Source organism: Mandrillus leucophaeus, unplaced genomic scaffold (genome assembly GCF_000951045.1).
Source record: "Mandrillus leucophaeus isolate KB7577 unplaced genomic scaffold, Mleu.le_1.0 Scaffold29, whole genome shotgun sequence".
NCBI classification, from domain to species: Eukaryota; Metazoa; Chordata; class Mammalia; order Primates; family Cercopithecidae; genus Mandrillus; species Mandrillus leucophaeus.
The window spans coordinates 137903-151023 of NW_012103031.1; the positions used below are offsets into that span (position 1 = coordinate 137903).

Here is a 13121-nt window from a genome sequence, read left to right on the forward strand (position 1 = left end):
GGGTGACAAGCCCCCCGGGTTCCGCGGCTCCCGGGACTGGATCGGCTGCGTGGAGGCCAGCCTCTGCCTCGCTCACTTCGGAGGGCCCCAGGGACGCCTCTGCCACGTACCCCGGGGAGCGGGGCTGCATGGGGAGCTGGAGAAGCTTTACTCCCACTTCGCAGGGGGCGGGGGCCCAGTCATGGTTGGAGGGGACGCGGATGCCAGGTCTAAGGCCTTGCTGGGAATCTGCATCGGGTCAGGCACGGAAGACTATGTCCTGGTATTGGACCCTCACTACTGGGGCGCTCCAAAAAGCCCCAGTGAACTACAAGCTGCTGGGTGGGTGGGCTGGCAAGAGGTGAGTGCAGCCTTTGACCCCAACTCCTTCTACAACCTGTGCTTGACCAGCCTTAGCTCCCAACAGCAGCAACACACCTTGGACTGAGGGCAAAGTTACAGAACTGAGATTCTCGGGTCCCAGACATGCACCTTTGTACCACCCACTGGTGTCCCTGCAGAGCCTGGCGCTTTTGACATCAATAATAAAAGTGGCAGGGCTGAGCAACACCTCAGGAGTTACTGTGGAAGGATGGGGGAGGTATGTAACACACGAGAGTCAGGAGCCCTGTGGAAGTGCTTTTATTGGCAGTAAGGCTGATCGTACAAAAAATTCTCAGAGCTGGATGGGACAAGGTAGTCACGAGTATGGATACAGGAGTGAGGAACGGTGGACGGCTCAAAAGAAATCAACATCGTCTGGGGCATCCAGGTCCCGATATTCCACAATGGCCCTTGGGTCTCCACGAACCATCCTGTGAAATGAGAGGTAAAGGATGAGAGCTGGGGGCTCCCAAAAGGGAGTTTGCAGGCAGCAACAAAGCTTGGGTGTCTGCCCTCCTTACCTGTTGCGAGGTTTCACATCTGCCCTTCTCCTTACCTGTTGCGAGGTTTCCCAGGATAACCTCCCTGGCCTCGGAAGGCATCGTAGTTCCCTCGACCAGCACCATATGGGGCGTGGGGGTATGGAGGGCCTCCTGTGGGGACTGCAGGGCGGACAGCACCAGCTATGACAGAGATTAGTGTTGAGTTGCAAAACTATGTCCTCAACTCCATCCTCTGTTTCCTTCTCCCAACGCCACACACTCACCAAGCCCCTTCATCTCCCTCCTGTACTTACCTCCGTAGCCCAAGATCGGGGGCCGGGGCTGACCGTAGGGCATCAGGCCCTGGGGAGTCTGGTGTGGGTAGGGGAGTCCCGGGGTCAAACCTGGGGGGAGTACAACACGGACAGGGACATGAATTACTGCGGGGGCGGGAGGGGGATGGGTACAATTGACTTCTAGGGCTATGGCCTGAGGATGGGGCAGAAACTTTTCGGGGTGACATGTTAAAGAGAAATGGGAGTCCCTGGGTAATCAAGGGAGAGGGGACATGCGACCTTCATGGATCGTATCTTACTCTGGGCAGGGCCAGGTGGTTGGGCTGGCTTGATCTCAGGCAGAGCTGGGCGCTTGGCATCAGTGAGGAAGTTGTTAAAAAACGCCACCTCCTTTTTCACTTCCTCAATTTTCTCTGCGTGCTTGTTGAAGATATGTTTGCGCACAAACTCAGGACCCTGGGTGGAGAGAGGAGTGGGGTCAGGACAGCCAGGTAATGGTTGCCTCGCTCCCAGGCCCGACCTGGAAGGATTTCCAGCTCCCACCTGCCAGTCCAGTGAGCAGTTCCCCCACCCCTGCCCAGGCCTTTAGGGGGCTTCCTGTCTCAACCCCACCTCCCACCACTGTAGCACGGCCATTCTCCAACATCCCAGACCTTGAATTTCTTGCCACTGAGAGGACACAGCCACTTATCCTTGCCCAGTTCCTGCGTGTTGGAGGTGACAAACTTCTCCACTTCCTGCTCTGGGTCTTTGCGCCCCATCTTCTGGGCCTCTTCCTCTGAGAGCGACTCCCGCACACTCAGCAATGGCGTGAGCTTCTCCTCAAACGTCTTTTGCCACTCCAGCACTGTGGTTTGGGAACAGAGGAAGAAGGTTGGGAAGGAAGCCGGAAGGAAGGACGATGGCAAGGGGCTGGAGGACCGAGGCCAGGGGCAGCCGGCGACAAATGGGAACCTGGAGCTCACCTTCCCCGTGACTGATGCGGTTGGGTGGCATGGGCCCCCGAACGTGGATGATGCCACAGCGATTGGGCATCTCGTCCTCATTGGGGTACTCACAGGTGTTGTAATAATCCAAGGAATGCACGATGCGCAGGTAAAGGAGGAGCTTGTCCAAGACCTAAGGGAAGTGAGTGCGAGTGCTCAGCTCCTGCCCTCACCACCTGAGCCCCCACGTGCCCCGTGCTGCCACTGGCACCTTGATCAACTTCTCATCCCGCTCCACGTTGATCTCTGCCGGGTTCCCTTCCTTAGGAGGCTCCTCAGGAGGGGCGCCCCCGCTGCTCCCCAGCAGCTCCTCCTCCTCAGCGCTCACTTCCTCGATCAGGTAGTCGGTGATATTCTTCAAGATCGGGTTTTGTGAGGGCAGGCTCTGGTGGGAGGAAGACAGGCAAGTAAGGCAGAGAAAGACCTTCAGGGGAGGTAACCTGAGACCTTCTACAAGTGAAAGAGCAGCGAGAGAACAAGAGTTCACCGGACATAACTGGCGCCTTTTGCCCCCTTGAGATTTGTCTTCATTTTAGCTTTTGTTCCACCCCAGCCACAAATGATCACTAGCATCCCCCCATTCTGTTGGAAGCTGGAGAAGGTGCTACCCACACAGGGAGGGACAAATGAGTGAGCAGGCAAGTGGGTGCAAGGGGGTTAAGGCTACAGATAGGTGAGGTAAGAGGTGCCCACAGCAGAGGCACCATCAGCTGTTTCTGACAAAGTCCTTTGGGGAGTCACTGACCGTTGGCAGGGGAGGCGTCCCTGGTTCCGAGGCCCAAAGCTGGGTCCTGTCGTCCAGGGTGTGGATCAGCTTGGCCGCCAGCTTGATGTCGTTGCGCACAATCTGCTTGTGCTGGGTGATGCCATTGATATTGCGAACGCGCCGGGTCAGGTCCCTGTTCACACCAGGGCTCAGCTCGCACTCCCGGAGCTGGAGGGCAGACATCATTGGAAGCTTATCCCACTTACCCTACTTGCCGGAGAAGTAGCAGCTCTAAGACCCTCCCCTCTTGAGCACCAGTGATTGATCAGACTGCAAGCTCCCTGGGGACGGGGACCACATAGGTCCTGTCCATGGTAACAGCCCTAGAGCCTTGCCCAGAGACAATGTAGGCAGACGAAACGGTCAAAGAGGATGCAGAACAACTGGCCTATCAGACGAACAAAGTCATGCAGAGGTCCCGTGGGGCATAGACAGCCTCCCTTCCTCTTCCCCACAGTCCCACCCGCAGCACTCACACGGATGTTCTGCAGGTTCCAACAGATCTCTTTAATGTTAACACTGCGGTCGAAGGTCACCCAGCCACGACGGAAAAACCTACACAAGAAAGAAAATGTTAGCATAGTCAAGCAAGGGAGTTGGTGTTGGCCATTAACATTCCCCTGCACTTTTCCCTCCAACACGAGTTACTCACCTCCTCTCTGGCTGGGGCTCTGAGAGCGCCACCCGCATAAAGCCTGGGTACCTTTTACAAAGCTGCAAGAAGCAGAAAACCAGCCCCATGTAGTGACTCAAGGATTCACTCGCTTCTTCCTCCAATCCCCCACTGTCCTCAGAACCCTAGGACTAACTGCTTTGTCACTCTTCCCATCCTTGGGCAGGGAAAAACCACTAAAGGGCTTCAAACACCAGCACCTGAAAGCCAATGGCGTGATCAGGACTAGTCCTCAGAGGCCATGGGCCCTGGGGAAGGGGCCTCCCTAACAGGTGAAATGGGGGCATCTGTCACAGGCAGGGCCCCACTGCCTTCCCTCTGCCCTCCACTTCTCCATCGGCCCTGCCCCGACTCCATGGGTCCCCACTCACGGAGATGATCTCAGCCCGGGAGATGTTGGGCGCAATGTTGCGCATGAAGAGGGAGCAGGTCTTATGCAGCGGCCGCGGCTTGCACTCCAGCCCGGCGGCATCCTTGGGCTTCTCCCATTCTTCTTCCTTGGGCTTCTCCTTCTCCTTGAGCGCTTCTTCTGGGCAGGAAGGGGTAGGAAGGAGTTGGTGCATTTTTATTACTGATTTTGATGGGGAGGATAGAGAAGCTTTCCCCTAAAAGCCACCCTCCCTCCCACATCAATGTCACCAACCGCTCACCTCCCCACCCGCATTAGAATGCACTTTAGAAGCAGAAAAGAAACCCTACCGGCCTCCTCCTTCTCCTCCTCAGCCTGGCCGCTCTCTGACTCCGACTCGGACTCCGACACACTGCCCTCATCAAAGCTGTCGTCCCCGCTGTGCTTCCGGTTCCGCTTCTTGCTACTCTGAGCAAGCCACAGCGGAAGGGACAAGTCAGTGTGCCAGGACCCCAGCAACGACACTCTGACCCCAGGTCATAGACACCTCACCTTTTTGGCTTCTTTCTCAGAGTCTTCTTTCTTCTCTTCCTTGTCCCCGTCACCCTCCGACTTCTTCGTTTTGTCATCATTAGAACTGTCATTCTCGGACTATGGGAAGAGACAACCACTGGGGATGTCAAACCTCCCCTTCCACCTTTATCAGAGGGCCACCACCCCGACAGCTGAGGCCACAGGTTCATTTTCCCCACCCCTCCCAGAACACAGCCCCGCACTTGTAGCTCCTTTGGACCCCGAGGCAGCACTAGAGGCCCGGCGCTCGGACCTGCTTGCCGTCTTCCTTCTTCTCGTCCTTGTCGTTTGTTTTACGCTCCCCGTCCCCAAGGCCTGCTCCAGCCCGTCCTTCCTCTTTCTTGCCAGGCTCCCCAGGCTTTCCTGCCTGTTCCTCCTCCTCCTCCTGCTCCAGGATGCGGAGATCATTCTCTGTGCCTCCTTCCATCTTAATCACAGCTACCAACAAAGGGAACAGAGTTCACAACCCCAGGGCCCTGGCTCCTGTCAACCCGTGTCTGCCTGGTCCCCAAATACACCCACCCCAAATGCCTGCCACCCCTCCAAATCCACACACCTGCATCCAGCATCTTGACGATGGCATCAGCTTTGTCTATGTCCAGGAGAAGATTATCAAACCAGCCAGTCTCCATGAGGGACAGGAAGACCCTGAGACGGTTTTGCAGGCCCCCCCGGGCCTCCTGCCGACGCTTCCCCACCTCATCTGGGTGGTACTTAGACCGAAACCTGGGAACGAAGCGGGGGAGGGAAAGACAAAACAATTACTGGAAGCCAAAGCCAGGATGTGGGAAGGGGCCCAGGAAAGACAGGGCATAGCCCCCATCCTCTCACACCCACAAAAGGTCATCAAAACAGAGAGATTAGGGGATAGGGTTGCACTAGAACCACCCAACACCCCAAAAGGAACCAGAAGTTGTGCTCTGAGAAGATCTGGGGGAAAACCAGGAACTAAGAGCTCTGGATTTGGGAAGACCAATGACTACAGGGGGACGCCAGGGTTGGAGAGGCAGATTTACCACTTTAAGTCTCTGGGAAACACTAACTAGTCAAAAGGTGTCATTTCCCAAAGCTTCAGAGAGGAAGGCTCAGGAAATAGCAGGCCCTGAAGAACCTCCCTCTCCTCACCAACCCCAAACTGCAGTCATTCAAAAACTGCTCCCACCAACTCCCTCCACCCCAAGGTGGAAGACAGAGGGGGCCAGATAGCAAAAGCCCAGAGGCAGGGCACCTTTCTCCACCCGTGGGAAGATAAGCAAGACGGTGAAGGGACAGGAAAGACTGAAGGGAGAGACTGGAGTGCCCTTTAGAGCCTCAGGTCCTGCCCACAGGGGAGAGAGAGGAGAGGGCTGGAAGGTTAGGGAGGAAAAGAAAAATAAAACATTTCAAATAGGACCTCAGGGGGAAAACAGAAGAAATGAGGAGTATGAGGAAAAGGGGAAAGGGAGGAAAGGGGAAAGTGTGAGAAAGTCCCAGAAACCAAAACAAAGGGAAAAACTAAAGAGAGAGAAACTGAAAAAACCAACAAGGCGGAAGGCAGTGTTAGGCAGGGAGCAAGAACAGGGACAGAGAAGAATGAAAGTGCGTGAGAGATTAGGACAAAGACACAGAGCAATTTGAGAGGGGACAGCGAAGACAGAACAGAACCACGAGTGGGGCGGAGGAGGAAAGGAAAGCCGCAGGCATCACCTCCAGGATCTTTACCTTGGCCGCTTGGTCAAACAGAGCTCAAGATTTAACTAGCGGCGCCCAGGGCCCATGCTGGCTGGTGGGCCACCGGCTGGCTCCTGGCTGGGCGCCCGGCCGAGATGCCCTGCCCCGCGGGACTCCGCAGTGGGGCCTGACTGGCTAGCTGCCTGAGCAATCACATTCAGCTAAACCGCTGCATTGTGCACAGCAGTGCCCTGCCTGTCTGCCTGGCCGGGCCGCGCAGCTCAGCCCAGGGGCTCATGTATGGGCTGGGTATGGTGGGGGTGGAGGTGGGTTTGCTCCGAGCTCCGTCGATGAGCGGGTGTAGTTCCCAGTTCTGGCTCTTTTCAAGGAGGAGGAGCAGAAAGAGGATGAGGAGGAGGAGGAGCAGGAAGGGGGGAAAAGATGGTTGATTAAAATTAAAACATCCACAAAAGGAAAAAAAAATTAAAATTCTTTTTCTGTCAAATGACCCTGAGATCTTTGCTTTTCCTGTCTGGATTCACTCGTCGCTTTAGGAGGATGCCACAGTCACACGGGGTCCTGGTGATCAGGGATGACAATGACCCAACACCAGCAAATGGGAAGCGGCCTGTTTGCTGCCCCAAGGGGCCAGGTGGCTCTGGCCTGCTGCCTGGAGGTGTCCCACTCTCTGAGGACAGCAGGACAGGAGATAGGGCAGGGCGGGGGCCGTGGCAGTCGCTGAAGTGAGGGGGAGACCCCATCAGCCAATGCTGTCATACTTCCCGACCCCCACCCCCAGAAAGTTCCGGACAGGGGAAACTGGGAAGAGGACAGGGCCGCGGCTCCACCGGCGGGGCCAGGGGGACATGCCAGGGCAGAGATCCAGGGAAGCAGGGGCACTCACCACTCCTCATCTTTGTGCGCCAGGAAGAAATCCTGCATCTGCTGCCTCCGGAAATCCAGCTTATAGTCATTATAGCGCTTGACGGCCTCCGTCTCATCCACCGAGTCATCCAGGGAGAGGAGAAACTCCTTGAAGGTCTTCATCACAGGCGGCGGCACACCCAGGTCGATCTCTGCGATGCTGCCCAGCCTGGAGGGGACCCCAGTCAGAAAGGCTTGGTTGTTGGGGAAGGGTTGGAGGCTACAGCGGCCAAAGTAGCCAGGTGCCCCCCTTCTTTGCCCACCATGGACATCACCCCAAACCCCAACAGCTACTACCCCCATCCCAGGGACATGTCTCTGTGGGCCTGACCCACTCCCTGGCTTCAGCCATGGCCTTCAGCAACCCCATCCATCCCCCAGGCCTACCAACCCCCTTCTCCCGAAAAGCCCGGCCCTTACCTGGCCTGGATAGGCAGGACATGGTGCTGCATGATGTGGACGTCGGGGTGGCCCCAGGGCTGAGGGGGGCCGTAAGTTGGGCCCCCACCACCCCCAGCATAGGGCATCTCATAGCCACTGTGGTATGGGTCAGAGCTGTGCTCATCCCTGAGGGTGGGGGACACAAAAGTAAGGCAGAGAAGGGAGTCACCTCCCCAGAGCACGAAGGAGGACAGACAGACAGGGGTACACACAGCATGGTCTCCCAGACAAAGGTTTCAAGGGATAAAGAAACAATGGGTGATGGGAAGTTGAGAAAAGGAAATGACAAAGATTTAGGCACAGGTGAGGGGAGAAAGGCGAGGCCCAAGTGGAACTGAGGCGAAGGGGAGAAGAGGGAAACCGCTCCATCTCACCAGTCTCGCCTCATGCGCTTCTGTGGCGGGCTGAGTTCATGGCGAGGTGGCGAGAAGCGCTCTCGCCGATTCCGGTCATAGTCCCGATATTCACCCCGACTACGGCGCTCACGGCCACGGTCCCACTCTCTGGAGGTAAGAACAAGTAACAAAGATTAAAGGTCGGGCATGGTGGCTCACGCCTGTAATCCAAGCACTTTGAGAGGCCGAGGCAGAAGATCACTTGAGGCCAGTTCAAGACCAACCTGGGCAATAGTGAGACCCCATCCCTATAAAACATTTTTTAGGCCGGGCGTGGTGGCGCAAGCCTGTAATCCCAGCACTCTGGGAGGCCGAGACGGGCGGATCACGAGGTCAGGAGATGGAGCCCATCCTGGCTAACCCGGTGAAACCCCGTCTCTACTAAAAAATACAAAAAACTAGCCGGGCGAGGTGGTGGGCGCCTGTAGTCCCAGCTACTTGGGAGGCTGAGGCAGGAGAATGGCGTAAACCCGGGAGGCGGAGCTTGCAGTGAGCTGAGATCTGGCCACTGCACTCCAGCCTGGGCGACAGAGCAAGTCTCAAAAAAAAAAAAAAAAAAAAAAAAAATTTTATTTTTTAAAAAGGTAACAATAATTAAAGATGCAGCTGGATATGCCACAGCCACGCTCTTTAAACAGGCCCTTCTTACACCCTGAGATACCAGACTAAAAAGCCTACAATTATAAAACTTCACTCCTAACAGAAAAAGATTTTTCTCTAGTCGGGGCAAGCCACTGCACTCCAGCCTTGGCAATAGAGACCCTGTCTCAAAACAAAACAAAACAAAGATTCTTGTCTAACTCCGTGAGTTCAGCCAATACCCAAGAACTGATGGTTCTCCAACTGTTCTCTCAGCCTGGCCTTCCACCTGAGCTCCAGACCCACATGAATCACCCCTGCTACAGGCCCGCTCACGGGCAGGAGGTCGGGGCTGCGGCAGGCTTCGATTACACCAGTGCATTCAGCCCAGGTGACAGAGGGAGACCCTGTCTCTAAAAATAAAAAGAACTTTCTTAAAATCATCCCCCACTAGAAGTCCATCACCCCCTCAAATTCAACCTGTCAGAATCAAGCCTATTTGGCTGGGGACGGTGGCTCACGCCTGTAATCCCAGCACTTTGGGAGGCTGAGGCGGGTGGATCACGAGGTCAGGAGATTGAGACCATCCTGGCTAATACAATGAAACCCCATCTCTACTAAAAATACAAAAAAATTTAGCCGGTTGTGGTGGCAGGCACCCTTAGTCCCATCTACTCAGGAGGCTGAGGCAGGAGAATGGCGTGAACCTGGGAGGCGGAGCTTGCAGTGAGCCGAGATCGCACCACTGCACTCCAGCCTGAGCAACAGGGCAAGACTCCGTCCCAAAAAACAAAAAAAAAACACAATCAATCCTATTCATCCTACCATTATGGGCCCAAATGTCTTTTCCTCCCCTTACTCCCCACTCTGCTGTAACGGAACAGCATCTCTCCCCAGCTGTCATTCACTACCCTCACCGCTAATTACTGCTCCTGCTAATCCTCTGCCTCAAAGCCTATCAAAGCTGTCCCACACTCTGCCATCCCCACACAACCTGTCCTAGTCCTTGTCCTTGTCCAGTGTGGCTCCTGCAACCCTGGCTGCCCACCTGCTTCTGGTCTCTCGCTTCTGTCTCCCCACTGGCAGGCGGACCTTCCTCAAACACAAGTCTCATCACATCACACCCTTACTTCAATGCCAGTAAGCAACACTGTTGTTTTAACTTGGGCTCCTGGCTGTCACTCCAGCCTCTCGACCAGCCTCCCCACCAGTCACCAACCTCCCAACCAGTCACCCAGCCTCCCCTATCCTCATCTTCTTCTTCTTCTTTTTTTTTTTTTTTTTGGAGACAGTCTCACTCTGTTGCTCAGGCTGGAGTGCAGTAGCGCAATCTCACTCTCGGCTCACTACAGCCTCCGCCTCCTGGGCTCAAGCAATTCTCCTGCCTCAGCCCCTTCATACTCTTAAAAATGAGGACATCAAAGAGTTTCTGCTTATGTGGGTTACATCTATCAATACTTACTATATTCAAAATTAAAACAAAACATTCCAAAACCTTCATTTTTAAATTACACAGTAAGATGAAATAGATCACATGTTTTTATGAAAAGTGATTATTTTCCAGAAAAATTCTGGTGAGAAAAAGTGGTGTTGTTTTTACATTGTCACCAATCTCTCCAAGTTCTGGCTTTGTAGAGGATAGCTTCTACACTGAAATCTGTTGAGATATTCTGTTCTATTTGAAAAATGAGGCAGGCCGGGCATGATGGCTCCCATCTGTAATGAATGCTAGCACTTTGGAAGGCCAAAGCAGGTGGATTGCCTGAGCCCAGGAGTTCAAGACCAGGCTGGGGCAACATGGTGAAACCACCTTTCTACTAAAAATACAGAAATTAGCTGGCTGGCTAGAAGTGGTGGCTCACGCCTGTAATCCCAGCACTCTGGGAGGCCAAGGCGGGCAGATCACTTGAGGTCAGAAGTTTGAGACCAGTCTGGCCAACATGGCAAAACACTGTCTCTGCTAAATACACAAAAATTAGCCAGGGGTGGTGGCAGACACCTGTAATCCCAACTACTTGGGAGGCTGAGGCGGGAGAATCGCTTGAACCCAGGAGGCAGAGGTTGCAGTGAGCCCAGATCATGCCACTATACTCCAGCCTGGGCAACAGAGTGAGACTCCATCTCAAAAAAAAAAAAAAAGAAAGAAAAAAAAAAAATTAGCTGGGTGTGGTGGCATACACTTGTAGTCCCAACTAATCAGGAGGCTGAGATGGGAGGATCACCTGAGCCTGGGGAAGTCAAGGCTGCAGTGACCCATGGCCATGATTGTGCCACTGCACTCCAACCTGGGCAACAGAGTAACACCCCGTTTAAAAAAAAAAAAAAAACAGATAATCAGGCCTCACACTAATAAGGAGTTGAAAAAGCCTTTTCAGATTAACTGTAGACATTCACTTTGGATACTACGCAAAATTCAACAAGAAATAGGTTCTTTTTTATCTTTTCTTTATGCTACCTTGTCCAAGACGGAAGTAGTTTCTCACAGGCTAGTTAGAACCTTCAATCTGAAATAGTATCAGTGAATATTTCTTTCTCTGCTACATTAAAATGCACTCTTCTATCTTGCCCTTTGAATGGACTTTGGTATGTCTCACACAGTATCAAAATGTATGCATCAGCATCACTGCCTATCTCACCAAAAAAGTCTTTACTTAATGGGAAGCTGTCAAGCTCACATTAGTAGATAGAAGTTTTCCAAAATTTTAATTTCCTTTTTTTTTTTAGACAAGGTATTTCTCTGTTGCCCAAGCTGGAGTGCAGTGGTGCAATCAAGGCTCACTCCCACCTCGACCTCCCAGGCTCAAGTCATCCTCCCGCCTCAGCCTCCTGAGTAGCTGGGACTACAGGCATGTGCCACCACCCCCAGCTAATTTTTGTATTTTTTTGTACCGACAGATTTCACCACATTGCTCAGGTTGTTCTCAAATTCCTGGGCTCAAGCAATCCACCCACCTTCTCCTCCCAAAGTGTTGGTATTACAGGCATGAGCCACTGCGTCGGCCCAAAATTTTAATTTTCACTGGAAAGTGCTACTTCATCACTGGCAACAAATACTGACAGCTTACACTGAAGTAACAGGTTCTCAGTTCATTTTCAAGATGTCTGCCAAATACCCAAGTATGAACAATCACTGTTTGTCATTCATTCAAGTAAAAATAATGTCCCATGGAAAAAAGCTGTTAGTTCAGCTCACTCAATCACATGCATACTCTTGCTCAAGAAAACTAATGCAGGCCTGTAATCCTAGCACTCTGAGAGGCCGAAGCACTTGAGGTCAGGAGTCCCAGCTACTCGAGAGGCTGAGGCAGGAGAAGCGCCTGAACCCGGGAGGTGGAGGCTGCAGTGAGCTGAGATTGCACCACTGCACTCCAGCCTGGACAACAGAGAGATTTTATGTCAAAAACAAAGATGTACAGTCAAGAGTCCAATTTAATCAAATTAAATGTTTTACTCTTTCATCAAGAACCATTGATAGAACTGGCATTTTTTTTTTTTTTTTTTGAGACGTAGTCTTGCTCTGTCGCCAGGCGGGAGTGCAGTGGTACGATCTCGGCTCACTGCAACCTCTGCCTCCCAGGTTCAAGTGATTCTCCTGTCTCAGCCTCCCGAGTAGCTGGGACTACATGCGCATACCACAGCACCTGGCTAACTTTTTCTATTTTTAGTAGAGATGGGGTTTCACAATGTTGGCCAGGATGGTCTCGATCTCTTGACCTCATGATCTGCCCGTCTTGGCCTCCCAAAGTACTGGGATTACAGGTATAAGCCACCGCGCCCAGCTGGCTTTTTCTTTTTTTTTTTTAAACTCTTTGCTGTCACTGCCTTGATGTTTGCTAAAGCATCAGCAGTTTTACCCACCACTGCTATGGTACCATCAGTGGAAATGGCAATAATATGTAAACATTACCACAAAAAATAATTTTAGCCTCGGAGACTCCCTATGGTCTGCGGACATCCTGAGAAACAGGACTCTAACCAAACTAGAATATGCTAAAAGCACACATTATGTCCACAACTCCAAGCTGTTCGTGTCACTCGTGTCTGAGGAATTCCCACTTATCTTTCTAAGTCTAGCTAAGTGTCACTTTCCAGTGGGTCCCTGACACACCACCTCCAGCACCGCTCCCCTCCTTTAGAGATCTGTTCCCTTAATGCTTATCCTCTTTATAACTTCCGCTATGTATACTCATTTACAGAATACATCCATGGCCATTCTGAACCCCCAGGCCAAGCCTACACTGTAACATCCTAAGGTCAATAACCACATCTTATAATCAATCAATCCAATCAGCACCACCCAATAAACTGAGATTTTAGGCAAAACAGTGACAAAAAACCTAATCATATATTGTCAGGGAAATAGTCTGACAACCTCTCCAGTCAGATCAACTCTATATTATTATTTTTCTGAAGCAATCTTCCTAAAATATAATTTACAACCTGGGCAACAGAGCAAGACTCTGTCTCTACAAAAAATAATTTTAGACCAGGTACTGTGGCTCATGCCTGTAATCCCAGCACTTTGGGAGGCTAAGCTGGGTGAATCACCTGAAGTCAGGAGTTCCAAACCAGCCTGGCCAACATGGTGAAACCCCGTCTCTACTAAAAATACAAAAATTAGCCAGGTGTGGTGGCGGGTGCCTG

The 13121-nt window shown here is 52.6% G+C and overlaps 2 protein-coding genes across 2 annotated transcripts in view; one reads left to right on the forward strand and one right to left on the reverse strand.

Annotated features, from left to right (window-relative positions):
• Position 1: 1 nt before the first annotated feature.
• Positions 2-543, forward strand: UFSP1 (UFM1-specific peptidase 1 (non-functional); the record flags this gene model as incomplete). Its single annotated transcript, XM_011985820.1, has 1 exon — positions 2-543. A coding segment is annotated over one exon (426 nt), but the record flags the coding sequence as incomplete, so codon positions are not given.
• A 62-nt stretch (positions 544-605) lies between these two features.
• SRRT (serrate, RNA effector molecule) overlaps positions 606-13121 on the reverse strand; it is a 21453-nt gene continuing 8937 nt past the window's right edge. The window contains exons 3-20 of the mRNA XM_011985663.1: positions 7878-8006; positions 7483-7629; positions 7043-7231; positions 5045-5214; positions 4742-4926; positions 4468-4566; positions 4266-4383; positions 3938-4095; positions 3546-3607; positions 3370-3448; positions 2873-3061; positions 2339-2512; positions 2107-2260; positions 1795-1988; positions 1441-1597; positions 1160-1249; positions 920-1046; positions 606-794 (exon numbers count right to left, since the gene is read on the reverse strand). Of these exons, the coding sequence (XP_011841053.1) occupies positions 719-794; positions 920-1046; positions 1160-1249; positions 1441-1597; positions 1795-1988; positions 2107-2260; positions 2339-2512; positions 2873-3061; positions 3370-3448; positions 3546-3607; positions 3938-4095; positions 4266-4383; positions 4468-4566; positions 4742-4926; positions 5045-5214; positions 7043-7231; positions 7483-7629; positions 7878-8006 (2497 nt within the window). The 3' untranslated portion in view covers positions 606-718. The remainder of the gene's footprint in view (positions 795-919; positions 1047-1159; positions 1250-1440; positions 1598-1794; positions 1989-2106; positions 2261-2338; positions 2513-2872; positions 3062-3369; positions 3449-3545; positions 3608-3937; positions 4096-4265; positions 4384-4467; positions 4567-4741; positions 4927-5044; positions 5215-7042; positions 7232-7482; positions 7630-7877; positions 8007-13121) is intronic.